Genomic DNA, 19,362 nt, shown 5'->3' with positions numbered 1-19,362 from the left:
GAAGCTTGTGATAACTCTGCGACAAAGCAAAGTGTTGTTATTGCCATTTTTTATAGATGAGAAAAGACGCTGAGCAGCTCTTACGAAAGCCACATAGTTCAAAGTGTTACAGCAAGAGCTAACTACTCCTTATTAATATCTGATATTTGTTTAGTATTTTCACAGTTTATGAAATGTATTGACATTCATTCCAAACTCAAAATACCCCTGGAAAGCATATAAAAGATGAATTACGGTGACTTCCAATTTAAAAAAGAGAAAACAAACATATAAAGGCGATGTACAGGGCTTAAGTCTTTGAAGTCCTGTCTCAGTTTTTTTCTTTTACTTTTTTTTTTTTAATTGAAGTATAGTGGACTCCTCCTTTGACAGTGTTGCTCATTGCCTGTCTGTATCAGTTAGGGTTGCATTTAGCTGCATACAAAATAAATCTGATTAGGTAAACAAGTAAAGGTTTTATTTTCCTCACGTAGTGAGATGGCCAAAGGGCAGGGTGCTTCAGTGGCTTTATGATCCTCTTAGGCACCTGACTTCTTGCTTCTTTCCTTAGAAGGTGGCTCTTTGTTTGTAGCCTCACGGAGATGGGTGCTTCTAGTTACAATGGCTCTGTTCCAGGCTGGGAGAAAGAGGAAAGAAGAGGGACGAAAGATCTCTTCCCAGATATTCTGTGTTAGGAAAGAGTAGCCTGAAGCCCCCTGCTTCTTCATCTCGTTGGCCAGAGGTCACATGGCACCCTTAGCTGCAGACAGCCTGCTGCTCCAAAGAGAGTAAGAATCGTAATACAGGAAACGCAGAGAAAGTTGACACAGGATAGGCAAATAGATTCACATTCTTGGAGCCCTGATTTCCACATCTGTTCATTCTAGGGGTAGGGGAGAATAAGAATAATAAAATGCCCATGAAAAAAAAAAAATCTTTATGCTGTAAGAACATGTATCCTCTCCCCCTATAGTCTTACCTCCTTTAAAATAAAAAAGCCAGAAGTTTCTAACTTAGGAACAAGTTGTGTTCCAAAAACGTTCCTGTAAGTTATAATAAACTGCCCTGTTCTTCTGTGAGGCAGCCGACTTGCCCTGTATGCTGGAACACACGGTGCTTGCTAGTGAGCGGACATTCCAGAAGAATCGATATGTCCTTAATTAGGTGCAGGTTGACCTGTTATTCCTGGATTGAAGCTTTGTTTGGCTTGTGTCCTCTTTTTGGACTGTTATTTTCAGATCCAGCCTGTGTATTGATGTTGGCAGAGTACCAACTGTCAAGTATTAAATGTTTACCAGAATTTAGCTACACTTGACTCTAATGGGAGCTAGATAGTATTGTTATTGGCAGTAGTCAGAGCCAAACTGATCCAAATCCTTATCATACTTAGCTAGAAGTAATTCATTGCCTTTGAAATTCTTAGAAGCAACAGATACTTGCATAGTATTTTAACAGAGTAATGTATAAATGTGTAAGTGTAGTGTATCCACGCAGGGGAAATTTGTAGCTGTTAGAAAGAAGTTACAATGTCTGAGGTCTGTGTTAGCAAAGTACCAACCACTTTTTATCTCCTACTGGGCTTCTTCCTTTCTTTCTTTCTTTCTTTCTTTCTTTCTTTCTTTCTTTCTTTCTTTCTTTCTTTTATTTTTTAGCATATCTTACAGATAGAATGACTCCATTCTTTTAGCTGCTATTTTACCTTTTCATGATTACCTCTTCACCAACAATCATTTATTTAAGCACCTACTGAATTTTTAAAGTGCTTGAAATAATTTGTCTGTGTAAGTGTTATAAGAGAATGTACTGAGATTATGTAACATGAAGTATATTTTTAAAATATTAAATTAGTAATTCTTACCTAAATTGTTCTGATACTATCAAGAGATACTGTCTTTATTCTCTTAGACAATACTGACCTCTAGAGATGTAGCACTGTAAATTCACTTCTTAGTAGAACCATGGTTTTTGATCATTTCTAAAAAGAATTGAGAATTTTTTTTCTTCTTCTTTCTCGTTTTTTAACTTTTATGAATAATTTCAAACAAACATAAATTGTACTGAATTTCCACATGCTCTTTCCTCTGGATTTAACAGTTGAACATTTTTATGTTTGCTTCCTTTTTTTTTTTTTCATGTGCTTTAAAGAAAATTACAAGGATCATGACAGTTTATCCCTATATACTTCACTGTGCATCTCTAAAAAGGACATGTTTCTACATAACAGTTCTGTTAACATTAAAATTGATCCAATACTCCTGTTTTCCCTGGTTGTTTCTTTTTATTTTATTTTATTTTATTTTATTTCATTTCATTTCATTTCATTTCATTCATTTATTTTGAGAGAGAGAGAGTAAGAGTGTGTGCATGAGTAAGGGAGGTGCAGAGAGAGAGAGAGAGAGAGAGAGAGAATATCCCAGACAAGGTCCACACTGTCAGCACGGAGCCCTCTTCGGGGCTCGAACTCACCAGACTGTGAGATCATGACCTGGGCCGAAAACAAGAGTCGGATGCTTAACCAACTGAGCCACCAAGGCACCCCTTCCCTCAATTGTTACTAAAGTGGATTTCACAACTGGTTACTTCAAACCAAGATCCAGTCTTATGACATGCATTTTTTTGTTGCTCTGTTAAGTTCTCTTAAAAAATTTTTTTTCAACATTTATTTATTTTTGGGACAGAGAGAGACAGAGCATGAACGGGGGAGGGGCAGAGAGAGAGGGAGACACAGAATCGGAAACAGGCTCCAGACTCTGAGCCATCAGCCCAGAGCCTGACGCGGGGCTCGAACTCACGGACCGCGAGATCGTGACCTGGCTGAAGTCGGACGCTTAACCAACTGCGCCACCCAGGCGCCCAAGTTCTCTTAATCTAGAACAACCTCTAGTCCTGTTCTTCCCTGTGACATTACTTGTTGAGATCAAGTTACTTGTTACATAATGTCCTGCTCTTTGGATTTCTCTGATTATTTGCTCGGGGTGTCCTTTAACTTGTTTATTTTTCATATCTTTTTCTTCTAAAGTGCAAATTAGATCCGAAGCCTTGACTGGCTTAAGGTTAGCATTTTTGTCAATACATTGTAGATACTCATCATGTACTTCCTGCTGCATCATTTTACATGACGTATCCTATCTTGTCTCATTACTAGTGATGCTAAGATGTTTAAAGTGGTCATGACTAGATCTGCTATAAATTATTTTTATTCTCTGGCTACCAGCAGTTAGTCTGGAGAAATACTTTGGTACCGTTTGAGATCAGGATTCCATTAAGCCTTTCACAAAATAGTTTTAAGATCTATTAAAGCTGTGGGCCACCTGGGTGGCTCAGTTGGTTAAATGTCCAGCTTTGGCTCAGGTCATGATGTCACAGCTCATGAGTTCGAGCCCCATGTCCAGCTCTGTGCTGACAGCTCAGAGCCTGCTTCAGATTCTCTCTCTCTCTCTCTCTCTCTCTCTCTCTCTCTCTCTCTGTCTCTGCCCCTCCCCTGCTCACACCTCCGTCTGTCTCTCTCAAATATAAATAAACATTTTTTAAAAAAGATCTGTTAAAGATGTAAAATGGAATTTTCTAAGTCTGTGTGTTTTTTCAAAAAAACTGTTTTCAAAACTAAAATTCGTGTGTAGAGCAATTTCATCAACTGGAATTGTTGATCCTGAAATGTAGTTCCTACTAGAAAGACAAAATACATAGTTAACTTTTTTTTCTTTACCAATTTCTGAGTAAGGACTTTGGGTAAAAACGATCTCCAGCGGAAACAGATGTTATTTTTTCCAGGAAGAGCAGGATTTTTCCTTTATTTTTTTAATATCCTTGACATCTCATGGATTTTTATGCATTCAGTGTGATTCAACCTACAGTTATTATTTTTAAGTTAAATTTGTTCTTTTTGTTGCCTACTCTTTATTAAAATACCTTTGCATACAACTTTTTTGTTTAAATGCCATTCATTATGTAGTCCTTAGGTATCGTCTGTTGGGTCTCCCCTATGAGCAGCAAAGAAATTAGCTTCCTTTAGCCTCCTTGACCACCATCCCATTTTAGTCAGTCGTAGCTTTTTCGACCTGTGTCTTTCTGCTCTTCAGCTCTTTAGATTTACATGGTATCCTTTGACTCTAACCAATCAACTGTGATTGGTTTACACACTTTGATTCTTATACACAAATCATTTACACACTTTGATTCTTCCGAAACCTTTATTCCTGTCTTTGGTTTCCTCTTAAATCCCCAGTTAAATTTATTCAGTGCTGACCAACAGTGCTTTTGCTGAGTGTTCTTCAGTCCTCCTTCAGTTGGCTAAAGCTCATCCTCTAATGGATTACTTCAGAAGAGCTAGCACATAGCTGTCCTTCCTATTATCTGAGTTCTTAACGTGTTAAAAGCTCTTCCTGTAGCCTTGATACATGAAAGACTCAGCTACTTCCAAACTCTTTGGTTTAGCCCTCTATCTTTGGGTGGTCTAGCAAATTTCCATAAACTTGAGGGCTTACAACAACAGAAATTTATTTTCTCGCAGTTTTGGGGCCAGAAGTCTGATACCAAGTTGTTAGCAGTGCCGTGCTCCCTCTTGAAGACACTCCTTGCCTCTTCTAGCTTCTGGTGGTGTGAGACATCCCTTGGTGCCCTGGTTTGTAGACCCATCACTCCATGCCACCTCCTTCCCATTCTCTCGGTCTGTGTTTTGTGTGTCCTGTTTTTGTAAGGACACCAGTCACTGAATTTAGGGCCTACTCTAATCCAGTGTGACCTTGACTTGAATTACATCTGCAAAGACCCTGTATCCAAATGAGGTCACATTCCAAAGGTTCCTAGCAGGCATGAATTTTAGTAGGACACTGTCTTACCCCCGCTGTACTCTTTTCTCTTGGTTACTGGTAGAAAATATTGAACTGATTAATATCTGTGCGGGTGCACGTTGAATCCCGTTGGCAGCGAAGCCGATAATCCGATTTTCTTTCCTTTGTAAGGAGCTTGGTGTTTTTGCCTGGAGTGCCAAGGAACTTTATCTTGAAAGTCTAATAATAGAACTCTAGATGTCAGATACAGAGTTGGCTTTCTGGGCAGATGTCTACACAGTGTGTCTCTCCGTGTGGACATTTCGGTCCTCTTTTCTTTCAGGCATGATCTTTTGGACCGTAATTTTACAACGGGTTCTATCTCATGGCTTCTGGTTCCCTTTTTCAGAGACCTGCTAATATGTATATACTGACTCTTCTTCCGCTGACGTCTGTGTGTCGCCTTCTCTCTGGTCCCTTTAATCAGTTTTCTCATTTTCGCTTATCCTTTGCCGTCCTCCTTGCCTGCTCTGATTTTGGGCCACGCTGTTGCCCTTCCGTATATCCCACCATCTAGGGCTAAGTCTTCAGCCATCTTGTGTTTCTGTTGTTGTTGTTGTCGTTTTCAATTTCTTCCCCGCGTTACGTGAGGGCCCATTTCGTTTCACTACGTTCCTACTTCTCTACCTGTCCTCAGTTGTTTCTTTGTTCCATGGTGTTCTTTTGGGTTTTTTTTCTTGTTTCTTTCTTGTTTCTAAATTCTTTCTTTCTTTCTTTCTTTCTTTCTTTCTTTCTTTCTTCTCTAGAATATTGTGTTACCGTTTTATTCTGCTTGATCTATGAGCATTTTCAAGTAGCTTGGAACGTTTCGACCTTCATTCATTGTGTTTTCTTCTTCTGGTTTCAGCGGACTTTGCAGTAGTCCACGTTTCTCATTCCCATTTGGGCCGCGGCATGGCCGTTGCGGAGTTGTGGGAAGGTGTTTGGGTGGTTCTCAGCCCAGGAGCTTTCTTCTCGTTAGGGTGAGGAAGACATTATCTTTGTTAGCAGGCATCTTGTTTTGTTTCCACCCTTCTGCTTTCTTATTTCAGGAGGGCCCTTATCTCCAACTCCTCCTTTTCTTTAGTTCTATTTGCAGTCTCCTGTCTTTGTCTCTCGTGGAGACACTCATGGAGACACTTCCCGATAGGTGTCGTGTGCCCTCAGGACTTCACTTGGGCTCTGTGTCTTCTCCTGGCCTCCTCTTGTCGCCGCTCTCTTGCCACATTTCAGGCCCGCTTTCAGGAGTTCGCATCTCAGATGGGACCTTTTCCCTCTGGGGAGAAATCCCGGCCACTGTTCTCTGACTTCTCCCACCACCGAGAGTCCTCCAACCTCTTGGCATGTCCGGAGCTCCTGCCGCAGTCCCCACCCTGGGATCAGCCGCGGCACTCATTCTGCTGACCTTCAGTGTTTACTTCTCTTCTTTTTCCGAAGTTTGCGTTTGTGACCAGTCTCCATCTTCTACTGATTCCTTAGCTGTTGATGAAGGGTGTTCGTATTTGTCCTCCTTGTCGCTGTGTGTGGTTTTTAGAAAGAAGTGTGACAGGAGTCCAAGAGCCTGCCATCATCTTCGGGGAACTCAGAAACCCCGACTCCGCTCACTTTTTTGATGTTTTCCTGCAGCCAGGAGTAAGTGGTAATGCAGCTGCTGTTGTCCGGACAGCATGTAGCCATGGCGGACTGTTTTTCCCCGTGGTGAGTGACTGCTAGAGCACCAAGCTGATGGGGATGATTCTGAGTAAGTCCGTTCTCTTGTATAGCTTGGTAGTCACTGAGGAAAATTTGCAAGCCGAGAAAAACATTTCAAGCCATCTCGAGGGTCTCCTCACCTTCTTATAAGTTCCTGTTCTATTTCGAAATCTAGAGCATTTCTTTACGCTCTCCGACAAAGCAGATACATAACCCTGACTCCCCCCTTGAGCTGCCTTATGTTTATAAAGCTCCCTTACGAGATGGGTCCGATATGTAAATAATTGAAACTACGAACGTATCAGAAATAGGGGTAGTATAGGAGCAAAACCTGTTTTAAGTTGTTAATTATCCAGGGTGACTAGTTTTGCTGCTTATGTCCTAGGTGGTCACAGGTGGGGTTCCCCAGAAGCCAGACTTTTGATGTGGAGATGAGCACGCAGAATGTTTCCTGAAGAGTTATTTGTGTAGGGGAGGGGAAGACACTGGCCGAGCTACAGGGAGATTGGGGTGCAATCCCAGTGAGCACTCAGCAGCTCACAAGGAGCTCTGGAACCTGGGCGTCGTTAAGTCTTTAGTAGCCACTGTCTCTGGTTGGGCAGGATTACGTGGCCTTTTTTAACTTGGTCTTCATATTTGCCTGTTAGTGTAAAAAAAATACTAAATACTACTCTGGTTCTCAGAAAAAAAATATTTCCGTTTTGGAAAAAAAATACAAGCAATTCTGTGTAAAAGGATATTTTTCCAGTCAACACTTTGTACGTTGAGTTTTAGTTTCAAAAAGCTTCAGTGCTGTTAATGGGTATTATATTTGCTTTTCAGCTTGGGCCATGGTAGATGGTGGGTCCAACGTGAAAGCCCGCACTTCCTACAACGAGAGGACCCCGAGGATCGTTGTATCACGCTCCCATTCAGGAATGGTCAAGCAGGTTGCTCTTCAGACTTTTGGAAACCAGACCACCATTATCCCAGCTGGTGGTGCCGGTATGTTCCTACCCCCCTTGTGGCGCCAGTGCCCCGCGTCCCCAGCACGGTCAGGGCTTCTGTCAGGAGGAAGGTTCGCTTGCCCTGTGCTCGGGAAGAAAAGGGAGGATAGAGCATGTGCTCTCCCGATAGGCCTGGTCTCCTACTTGGTAATGTCTGGGGTGGGATCTCAGTCACACATGCCTTCGTATGAGCCATGGTGTCAACGGTAGCGGCACGTCTCAGCCCGGTGACTCCCGCTCCTCGAACACTGAAGCGGCATCTTCACATCAGCAGCATAAGTCATCGCGCTGGGAGCTTCGCTGCAGGAGTATCAGTGAGGAGAGGGGAGATCCAGCACATTCCGATACTTCGTATGTCAGAACGATGCCAGGTGTCATCACGAGGCTCCCTAGAATGGCTGATCCGCGGGTCACTTTCGACACCTCTGAACTCTTCAGCCTTCGTGTCCGGGGCGAGCCCGAGTCTAGTGGCCACCCAGCTCGTCGCACGTTCTCTACCGTTTTATTACCTGCGTTACTGATCCGGGGTCAGCTTACTCTCTCTGAAAGGCCAGCTATAAATGTTTAAGGCTTTACGAGCCACATATGGACCCTCTTGGATGTCTGGGTTTCTGGCACCCTTTAAAAATACAGAAAACCATTCGTGGCCTTAGGGTTCTACAAAACCGGCACATGGCCTGGATGTGGCTCACAGGCTGTTTGCCTCCCCTTGTTTTGAGTGCCGTCGAATAGGACAGAAGTGTTTTAACTCCAATGAGTAACACGTTGTGGTCAGAAACGTGTGTTTGAAGACCTTTTCACCACAGTAATAAAGGAAAAAGTAATGCTGATTAACTTTTAAGCCCAGTAATTTTAATTTAGTGATTACATATAGGTACCTTACTTAATATGACTTCATTGTTTTCTTATAAGCTCTCTGTTAGGCTGGTTAGGAAAGATGAGGTTCAGAATACCTGGTGGGAATGGGATAAACCAGATTCTGGACCTGGTTTCATCTGTGTGTTTTATTATATTGTTTTTTTAAAAACTTTGCCTCATTACAATAAGGGCTTCAGATTGTAGTGCTTGGTCTTTCAAATCCGGCGCTCATGGGTATTTAGATGGATTTAGCTTCAGTGTAGTCCGTAGGAAATGAGACATAGTGTATGTATCATTCCATAGAAAACAACCACAAAGTAGATTTAAATTTAAAAAATTATAGACGTGTGTTTGGTTACACTTAAGAATAGCTTCGTAAGTTATTTTGCAGTATATTTTCCGCTCATTTGGGTTTAATGTCTGGCTGTTATTTGAAAAAAAAAATAAAAAGAACAAAACTATTTTGAGATAATTTTAGACTTGGCCCTTGCAAACACAGTCAAGAGAACGCCTCACGTCCTGTGCCGTTACTTTTAACAATGTACTCTTAAACAGGAAGCTACTCTCTTTAAATCTTGGGAATAGTAACTTAAATTCTGTGTTCATCTTTTAGGTTATAAAGTCTTAGCACTCTTGGATGTACCCGATAAGAGTCAAGAAAAAGCTGATCTGTATATCCATGTGACATACATCAAAAAATGGGATATATGTGCTGGCAACGCCATCTTAAAAGCCCTTGGGGGGCATATGACTACCCTGAGTGGTGAAGAAATCAGTTACACTGGGTCCGACGGCATTGAAGGAGGGCTCCTTGCCAGCATCAGAATGAACCACCAAGCCCTGGTCAGAAAACTGCCAGATCTAGAGAAGACAGGACATAAATAAGCAAAGCTGATTACAGGTCACAGCTCTTCCCAAGTTGAATGGTCCGCCGAAGCGCCGGGAGCTTCAAAGCATCGGTGCAGACTATGCATGGTTAAGGCCATCCTGAACTTTCTGAAGTATTTATGAAGCATCAGAGACTTACTTTCCCTGTAATAGGATGGAAGATCAGGGAAAATGGGTTGCTTCGTGTCTCAAGTATTGTCTTTATTTTTGAGACGATTTTCGTACAGTTGTCATACACAAGGCGCATATATATATATATGTGTATATATATATTTGTGAATTAAAATCTACAGCTGAGTACATTGTTCTGAGTCACCATTTTCACACAACATCACGAACCTTCACTGTTTGTTCGTACTTTCATATAGAATTGGGCTGAAGAAAGGATTGATTTTGTGTAGATTTAATAATTACTTTACAATTGTATCTCAATGAAAATAAAGTTATTGGGGGTTTTTACCCCTAATGCAGATAGAAAGCACAAGCAGCCACACATTCGTTAATATGCAACAAATGCTCTATTTATCTGTTGCTGAATATTTCTTAAGGATTAAAATAGAAAAAGCTGAAATTGTTTTCATTCTTTGAAATTTTAATAACAGGTTCACCAGCTAGTCGAGAATATAGCTGTTTGATGGTTGAGTTGTAATTGTAGTTTCCGTGTGTGTGTTTTGTTTTGTTCTGTTTTCTTTTGATACAGAACAGTGTATTTGTACCCCTGGGTTCAACGTTTCTGCCATCTTCCTATTGATTTTCGTTTGCTCTGGACAGTGCATGGTTCCATCCTTTCCCTCCTGACCAACATTTAGTTTTAACTCATAAGGTCTGGATTAAGGTTTCAGGGTTAGCACTAGGATTTTGGTACATTTTCTCATTAGGGATAAATGATGCACTATAAGAATATAAATGATTCTATTTGACTTATTTGACAATTACATGGCTTAAGCTAGCTTTCGTTATTTTAAAAAACTTTGTTTTAGTACTTTTTAAACAATTTGCCAGGTTTGAATGTAGAGATTCTCTCCTTATCAAGAATGATTTCTGGTTGCTTTTACCGTTAATAAATGCACCTAACCTAACTAAACTCTCAAGGTAGTAACTTTTAAGATACTTTGAAGTTTCCATTCAGATTAAAATAATGATGGTTAATGTTACTTTTTGATTAATTTTTTAAAATTCGGTGTGTGGAATCTGGTTGGAAGAAAGGCGGTTGAGTCTTCACTGAGTCACTATAATTAGCCCCTTACTCTGTGAACTGTTTTTCCTGGGGATGCCGGATTTCTCTCAGTGTGAGATCTGGAAACTTTATGTAAACAAATACCGTTATTTCATGTGACTTCGTATTGTATAACATTCTGATAAAGGGGGAGGGATGGCTTATTCTGTTTTCTTTAAAATAGCTTTCCATTTATTTTCCTATCTTGGAGGTAAAATTGACCAAAGAATGGACATCCTCATCTCGTGGGATGTGCATACAACTTTAGGTCTGCGTTTTACACGGTCTCCAAAGCCCTTTACTTCCTCATTAGGGACTTGAATCCGGTAGGATGCACGTGTTTCTCCTCAATATCCAGTAGCTGGTCACCAGTCTGGGAGTGGAGTGGGCCTCAATAGGTAGGATTTTGTTCAATGAAAATTCATGCAACGTTTTGGTAGTCGGGACACTTGGTATTTAAACAGGACTTAGGGATTCAGAACAGAAAATCGGAGAGCTCACCTTCCTACTGGGCAATGAAGTGAGAACACTTTTTCTCAGGAGGGATGGCAGAGGCTTGTATTATTTCCAGAGTCCGTGGTAGAAGCAGTTAATTCTAATGTGTCAAATATGGGGAAACAGGACCGGCGTACTAGGAACCGGCGTCTGATTGGGAGTTGTTGGTTGTTTTTGTTTTTTTGTTTTTTTCAGCAATAGACGGAAACTTTCTAACTTCATGGAAATGAAACTAGTTCATATTAGCAAGCATGACTGCTTTGGTTTTATTTTTAATTTCATTAATCTGCATGTAGATAATGACTTGCGAAGGGCTTGCGTGCAAAAATTAAGATATTGGCTGGCAGTTGAATGCATTATTTGTATAATTTATTGGGTAGAGGCTAATTACTAATGGTTTTTAGGTGCTTTCATAGAGTTCGTTTTCAGATTTTGCTTTTGTTTCCAAAAGTCAGTCTACATTACAGAACTAATAGAAGTACAAAGAACGGTGTTTATATTTATTTATGTGAGACATTGTGCCAGAACATACCAGTGAAACACCATGAATAAGTAAGGCATGTAATATCTCCCAGAATTACAGAAATAAAATCACTTCTAAAATGTAGCACAATAATTAGAGTTTAACTTTTAGTGACCCTGAACCTCCCTGACTCCTGGCCTTCTCTTTCCTTTATCTTTACCCTCATTGAGAGCACAGTGTTCCCTTAAAATTTGAGTTTTACCCATCACATTTAGTAAAAACAGGGACGCCAGTAACCTCAGTACTTACCGGCCGTCCCCTTCCTCTGCCCTTGGTCTTTACCTTGTTCTCGATGCCCTCAGCCCCTTAATGTTCTTCGCTCTCTGCCCCTCTTTCTTGACCAGCACCCTTCCCCAACGCTCAACCCCTGAATTCTCTCATAGACCTACTTTTCTCCAGGTTGGCTGCTGAGATCTCCCGGTAGAACGGAGACGCTAGGTCAGTTCCCAGCCAGGGAGACGAAGCCTCCTCAGAGTTCTGGTTGACCGTTACTTTTCAGAGACGTCTCAGAAAGTAAGGGAAGATCACCTTCGAAACCACAAAGACCCGCCCTGTCAAGGCTAATCCGGTGCTTCTGTCTGTACGGAGCATTTCTTCAGATCCGTTCTTCACAGAACGAAAATGCAGTCAATACGAGAAGTAGGTATATAGGCCTGCTTAAGAAAACTTGCTTTTCCTGTTCGTTTTCACACTTCTGTCCTTATTTCCGCGGAGATTACCGAGAGCCTACGAGACGGATCATTTCTGTGTAGTCAGTTGCCGGGCAAAATTCTTTCCCCCAATTTTAGTGGTTTTTCTTGATTTTAAATCCGCATTCAAGCGAATTATTTATGGCTGTATGATGAAGCTGAGAAGTGCTTTGGTTGATGTGGTTGAAGCAACAATTGTGCAAATTCCGTTTGCGGGGTGTGCCCTTGGAATATTGTGCAAATTGGGTCAGAAGAAGTGGGGGAGGGGCAGCGGCTAAGAAGAGAGTCCGGAAGAACAAGCGTCCAGGGAAGGGAAGGGGAGGGGAGGGGAGGGGAGGGGAGGGAGGCCGCAAACATCTGCCCCCAGAGATGGGGAGCTCTGCCCTGGTCTCAGATGCTCAGAAACTGGATCTTACTCGGGCTTGGAAGGTGAGAACTCTCTCTGATAGCCCAGCATAAGTAGAGAGAGCTGGGGTGCCACTACGCCCTGTTCCCCAGAAAAGAAAACATCCAGCTTGCCTCTCCTTGGTAACACCTTGAAAATGGCCTTATGGAGACAATCTTTGGCAGGTTAAAAATAGAAACCGCTTGGATCATTCTAGCTGCAGCTGTTTGCGTTGGCTAGGTGTTGACTGGTCCTGGATAGAAACGGCGATTTTGCGTTTTTGATCCGGGTTGAATTTAAGATGCATTATTTTCAGTATATGCCTACAAAACGTCTGTCTTGTAACTGTTGTGTAAAATAAACCTATTCTACGGTTTCATTTTTATCCTAAAAAAAAGTTGTGCCTTAACAATAGGGCATTGTATGTTAATAAGGGAAAACAAAATCTTTTTTTAATAGATGGGGAAAATAGGAACTTTTTGCCATTAAAATTTAAGTTCTTTTAACATTTTTAATATTAGAGTTGGGGAAAATTCATTAAAGTTAAATACAATTGATATAAAATTATTTTTGCATAATCTAGCATTTACAACTGAAGTGCGTTTTTATAAGAACTGGCATCTTGATGTATATAGGTCTGAAATGATACTTCATCCTTTGGTTTTTTTCATTTGAATCGATACAAGACCAGGGTAAGGTACGTTTTGGTTTTTATTTGACTTTTAAATCATTTCAGTGTGCTATTGTATCTGTTCTGCTAGTCCTCTGAGTTGCTTTGGTTTCTAAAAATTAGCTCTTTGTTCGTGGTACCATATCAATAATTTATTGATGCTAAAAAAAAAAAATACTGTGTGTCACGTGACTTAAACCAGAACAGTTCCTGGATTGAAGGTGGGGGGGGAGGATGGGGGGGGAGCTTCCAATTAGCAGTTACTAAGAGGACAAGAATTGAACTTTGCACTTCAAAAGAAGGTTTTGGATTTATGAGGTGCTGTTTATGTGAGTTGTTTATTTTCATTTTATCAAAACCTGGCAGGTGTTAGCATTCCAATTTACCGTTGGTTTCTTTTTAAAAAAAATTATTTTTAAAGTTGGATGGTGAATTAATTCTGTGGGAAAATGAGGTTTATAAGTAGTTTGTTGTTTTTTTTTTTTTTGAGATAATACAAGCCAAACTTTTAGAAGTTAAAGCTGATGAAGAATATTAAAACGTTACATATTGTGTTTGTACATGTTCCCTAAAGTATTATAATTAAGGTAATTTGTGTAAATCACAAAAGCAGAAACTGTGATGTTTGATTAGTAGCACGTTGCGTTAGAATTCCTCTTGGAGTATGTTCTATGTGTAGTAAGTTATTATTCAGGAGGGACATGCTCATCCTGTATTTTTTTAAATAGGAAATACAGCATGCCAAAGTCCTTATTAGGTCAGTTTACCTACAGGGACTTCCATCTCTGTCCCCAGATTCTCTCTCATCATCATTTATGCTGAATTGAGGGGGTAACGTTTGAGGACTTTAATATCACATGTAAAATATGGACTTTGACTTTCGTGTAACATGACGTCTTCCGTTGGCAGGAACCAAAGCTAGTCGTAGAGTCTAACAAGAGACACCCTGTTCTGCCATGATGAACTGCGGTGCTCCTGATGGACTTTTCCCCCCATTTGATGATGTTACTTAAGCTACTAGAGGTGTATACACACGGGGTTGAGTTTACACTAAACTATGAAATGGTGTTTCCTGTTCATGTCCCTGCCTCTTCAAACTTTGCTTTCTTAATTGACCTGACTCCTGTGGATCTCTTCCTTGTAATAGGCTAACGCCGATGAGAAGGATTAAACTAAACATGCCCCTTCCCTTCGAATACCCCTTCCCTTTTGACACATTTAAACCTAAAGGGGAGCTAGTTCATTTGCTGTGGCCGAGACCTGCCTAGACCCCAGAGTTTTCTTTACTTGGCATGCTGTATCCTGCCTCACCCACACCACCAAATTTCAGGGGGGTCCCGATTTTAATCTCTACTGAGAGGCAAACTCTCCTCCCTCCATGGCTTTAGAGCAGTTATTTTGTACCTCACCTGTAGCACTCATGGTTCTATGTGCTGTTGTAAACTTCTTAAGGACAGGGATTATGTCTTGGTGATTTTTGTATTTCCACCTCAGCCCCAGCAGCTAGCCCAGTGTCTTGAACAAATTAGGTGCTTAATGTATGTTGAACTGAACTGAATAAAGGGTTACTACTAGCATAAGCATTTCTCATGCCTCAGTTGTGTAAGCTGATTGTTTTGTTAACTGCAAATATTTATGATTATCACCCCACGCACTAAATTAGTTTTAAAAGTTTTGCTTTCTTTCCTTCAGATGCTACCCCATGGACGTTTATCTCTAGAAAATGTGATTGCTTCCAACGAAATGACTATCCCAAACTCTCTGCCCCTGGACATACGTTGCCAAACTGAAATTTGAATTTTCTGAATAAATTGGTGATGTCTGGAAGAGATGGTGTGCTGCACCTGCTTTTTTCCTCTCTTTCTGTTTTTAAACTAGGGTAACACACATCCACAGATTTACCGTTCTAACCATCTGTAAGTGCACAATTCAGTGTCATTAAATACATTCACAACATTGTACAACCTCCACCACCGTGCTTTTGAAGAAGCCGTTCATCATCCCAAGCAGAAACTACCCATTGAGCCACTCCCCATGTCCCCTTCCCCTCAGCCCCTGGAGCCGTCTATCCTGCTTTTTCTATGAGTGCATCTGCTTTTGAACGCTTAATTTTCCGGGATTCTCGGTCTTCTCACACCGGGTACAGAAAAGGCGTCTGTATGAAAAGGGGCATACAAGGCAAACATAGCCATAACGGAAGTGTAACTTGCATTCTTCGATAGATGTGTTTAATTAAGGTGGAGGGAGGATAGAAAAAGAGCAAAAGAAGCAAAGACAACAAAATTGTGGGAAGGCAGTGATAGAAATCACACGCTGAGAAAGATCTCCAAGGCTTTTGTACTCCTCGAGTCTTAGAGATGATACAAAGAAGTCATTAGCCTCATGTTATGAATTCGACGATTTCACATCCTTGACTTCTGTATCAGAAACATAGTGTTTGTTCATCTAAAAAATGACAATTCTACATCCTAAGAAAAAAATTGGAATATAAGCCATTATTTTTAAAATTGTTTCTAAAATCTGAGCATTTTGAAAGCACAGAAACTTAAGGATAGTTGACACAATATTACATTAGGTTCAGGTGTACGAAACAGTGATTCTACAACCCTCTGCATAGTGCTGTGCTTCCCCACACGCATAGCTACTGTCACCATGTGTTGTTACAATACCCTTGACCGTGTTCTCTATGCTGTACTTTTTACCCTGGTGACTTAGCCCATAACTGGAAGCCTGTACCCCCCACTCTCCTTCACTGTTTTGCCGATTCTCCCACCCCTCCTCCCCTCTGGCAATCACATTCGTTTTCTATGTTTATGAGTCTGTTTCTGCTTGTCTGTTTTTTAGATTCCACACGAAACCATATGGTATCCATCTTTCGCCATCTGACTTACTTCACTTCACACGATCCATTATAATTCCATCCATGGTGTCACAGGTGGCAAGATGTCATTCTTTTTTTATGGCTGAGTAATAGTCCGTTGTACCCATATCCCACATCTTCTTACTCCATTTATCTATCGATGACAGGTTGCTTCCACATCTTGGCTATTGTAAAACGCTGCAATAAACAAAGGGGTGCATATATCTTTTTGAATTATTGTGTTCTTTTTCTTTGGGTAAATATTCAATAGTGGAATTACTAGCTTAAATGGTATTTCTATTTTAAAATTTTTGAGGAATCTTCGTACTTTTTTCCACAATTGCACCAATCTACATTCCCACCGACAATGCGCAAGGGTTCCTTTTTCTGCATATCCTCACAAACAGCTGTCACTTCTCCTTTTGATATTAGCCATTCTCACGGGTATAAAATGATACCTCATTTTGATTTGCATTTCCCTGGTCATTAGTGATGTTGAGCAGCTTTTCATGTGTCTGTTGACCATCTGTATGTCTTCTTTGTAATAAGTTTTTTTCAGTTCCTCTGCCCGTTTTTGTTTGTTTGTTTTTTTATTTTTTTTTCAACGTTTATTTATTTTTGGGACAGAGAGAGACAGAGCATGAATGGGGGAGGGTCAGAGAGAGAGGGAGACACAGAATCGGAAACAGGCTCCAGGCTCTGAGCCATCAGCCCAGAGCCTGACGCGGGGCTCGAACTCACAGACTGTGAGATCGTGACCTGGCTGAAGTCGGATGCCTAACCGACTGCGCCACCCAGGCGCCCCTTTGTTTGTTTTTAAGAAACACTGAATGTTAGAGCTGGAAGGATCCTTTTTTAGTTTAAATTCCAGTATAACACATACTGTATAACATACAGTGTTATGTTAGTTTCAGGCATACAATATGGTGAATCACCACTTCCATACATCACCCAGTGCTCATCACAAGTGCCCTCCTTAATCCCCCATCACTTGTTTCACCCATCCCCCCAACCCACCTCCCCTCTGGTCACCAGCAGTTTGTTCTCTATAGTTGAGAGTCTGTTTTTCACTTTGTGTCTTTTCTTTGTTCTTTTTTTTCCTTAAATTCCACCTATGAGTGAAATCACATGGCATTTGTCTTTCTCTGACTGGCTTATATAGTGTTTATAACCTCTGGCTCCATCCATGTCATTGCAAATGGCAAGATTTAATTCTTTTTATTTTTGTGGTTAAATAATATTCCATTGTGTGTGTGTATACTGTATCTTCTTTATCCATTCATCTATTGATGGACACTTGGATTGCTTCCATAATTTGGGTATTATAAGTAATGGTGCTATAAACATAGGGGGGCATGTATCCCTTTGAATTAGTGTTTTTGTATTTGGGGGGTAAATACCCAGTAGTGCAATTACTGGATCATAGGGTAGTTCTGTTTTTAACTCTTTGATGAAATTTCCATACTTTTCCCCACAGCGGCTAACCCAGTTTGCATTCCTACCCACAGTGCCAGAGGGTTCCTTTTTCTCCACATCCTCACCAATGCTTGTTGTTTCTCATGTTTTTGATTTTAGCCATTCTGACAGGTGTTCAGTGATATCTCATTGTAGTTTTGACTTACGTTTCCCTGATGATGAGTGATGTTGACCATCTTTTCATGTGTCTGTTGGCCATCTGGATGTCTTCTTTGGAGAAATGTCTGTTCACGTCTTCTGCCTGTTTTTAATCAGATTATTTGGTTTTGGTTTTGTTTTGTTTTGTTTTTGGTTTGAGTTGTATAAGTTCTTTATATATTTTGGATATTAACCTCTCATTGGATATATTATTTGCAAATATCTTCTTCCATTCAGCAGGTTGCCTTTTTATTTTGTTGCTTTCTTTGTGCAAAAGCTTTTTAGTTTGATGTAATCCCAATAGTTTTTTTTGTTTTTTTTTTGCTTTTGTTTCCCTTGCCTGAGGCGACAGAAGTAGAAAAATGTTGCTAAACCCAATGTCTAAGAGATTACTGCCTATATTTTTTTTCTAGGAGTTTTATGGTTTCAGGTCTCACATTTAGGTCTTTTGTTCACTTTGAGCATATTTTTGTGTATGGTGTAAGAAAGCAGCTCAGTTCCATTCTTTTACGTGTAGCTGTCCAGTTTTCCCAGCACCATTTGCAGAAGAGACTTTTTTTCCCCATTGTGTATTCTTGCCTCCTTTGCCATAAATTAATGGACCATATAGTGTGGGTTTCTTTCTGGGCTTTCTATTCTGTTCCATTGATCTGTGTGTCTGTCTGGTGCCAATACCATACTGTTTTGATTGTTACAGCTTTGTGTAGCATACCTTGAAATCTGAGATGAGCACAGAAACATTTTTTAAATGTCTCAGCTCTTTAGTAACTTCAAAGATTATGTTCTTTCTCCCTTTTAACTCTTTTGGGAGGCTCTTCGTAGGAATATCATTTCAGAGTTTCCAAAGCTCTTCAACGTGGATTCTAGTTTCCCCAGAAGAGGGGCCACACTGTGAGTGTCAAATACCACCTGATATTTCAGAAATCGTATATGGTTTTTTGTTTGTTTGTTTGTTTTGTTTTGTTTTGTAATTTCTGAGACTTTTAACTAGTCTCATTCAGTTTGGAGCTCAAACAATGGAGAAAACGACAACAACAACAACAACAACAAAAACCATGATTCACAGTGAATGATGGAGTCCAGCACCTCCCATGGTCTCCATTTGCTCTCTGGAACTTCTGTCCCTTCCTCCCAGCCGGTGCAGTTTACCAGCCAGCCGTGCTTTGGGGATTCACATGAGAACATCAGGAAATGAAGGAGTTCATCTTGTTGGACAGCGGGCAGCGTGGTTTCTCTCCCCAACAGGATTTCTGATCATGAAACAAGATTTCCACAGCTCTGGTGGGAGTTCTTCCCAGATAAGTGCTGGGTCAGATCTTATTTCACAGTAGGAATACAAACAGCACATTTGCGAAAGTTGTTCTTTCTGTGTTCAGTGAATTTAGTTCTCTAGGCTGGATTAAGATCTTTGGTTACATCAAATCTCCAACTGGCAGAAGACCAGAGCTCATTCTTCAAAGAGAACAGTGTCATGGAAAATATTTTTCAAAGTGGATGTAATTTTGCCTAAAGCAGCTGTTGGTAGGTAAGCAGTGGAGCGTCATGGGGCGGGAGGAAAATGATCTTTCTCGAATCCGCTTTTTACTCCCTGGAGAAGTGATACAACATTCTTCAGTGTGCCAAACGGTTGTTTTGGACGGCAAGCCAAATCCGTCCTGGAAACCTCAGTGGATTCAATATCTCGACAAAAGGAAACATT

The 19,362-nt window shown here is 40.7% G+C and overlaps 1 protein-coding gene across 1 annotated transcript in view; it reads left to right on the top strand.

Moving 5' to 3' along the window:
• Positions 1-10,365, top strand: part of BPNT2 (3'(2'), 5'-bisphosphate nucleotidase 2) — a 32,101-nt gene extending 21,736 nt beyond the window's left edge. The window contains exons 4-5 of the mRNA XM_047841984.1: positions 7,302-7,463; positions 8,937-10,365. Of these exons, the coding sequence (XP_047697940.1) occupies positions 7,302-7,463; positions 8,937-9,208 (434 nt within the window). The 3' untranslated portion in view covers positions 9,209-10,365. The remainder of the gene's footprint in view (positions 1-7,301; positions 7,464-8,936) is intronic.
• Positions 10,366-19,362: the final 8,997 nt, after the last annotated feature.

Source organism: Prionailurus viverrinus, chromosome F2 (genome assembly GCF_022837055.1).
Source record: "Prionailurus viverrinus isolate Anna chromosome F2, UM_Priviv_1.0, whole genome shotgun sequence".
NCBI lineage: Eukaryota > Metazoa > Chordata > Mammalia > Carnivora > Felidae > Prionailurus > Prionailurus viverrinus.
This window is presented reverse-complemented; position numbering and strand designations above follow the sequence as displayed.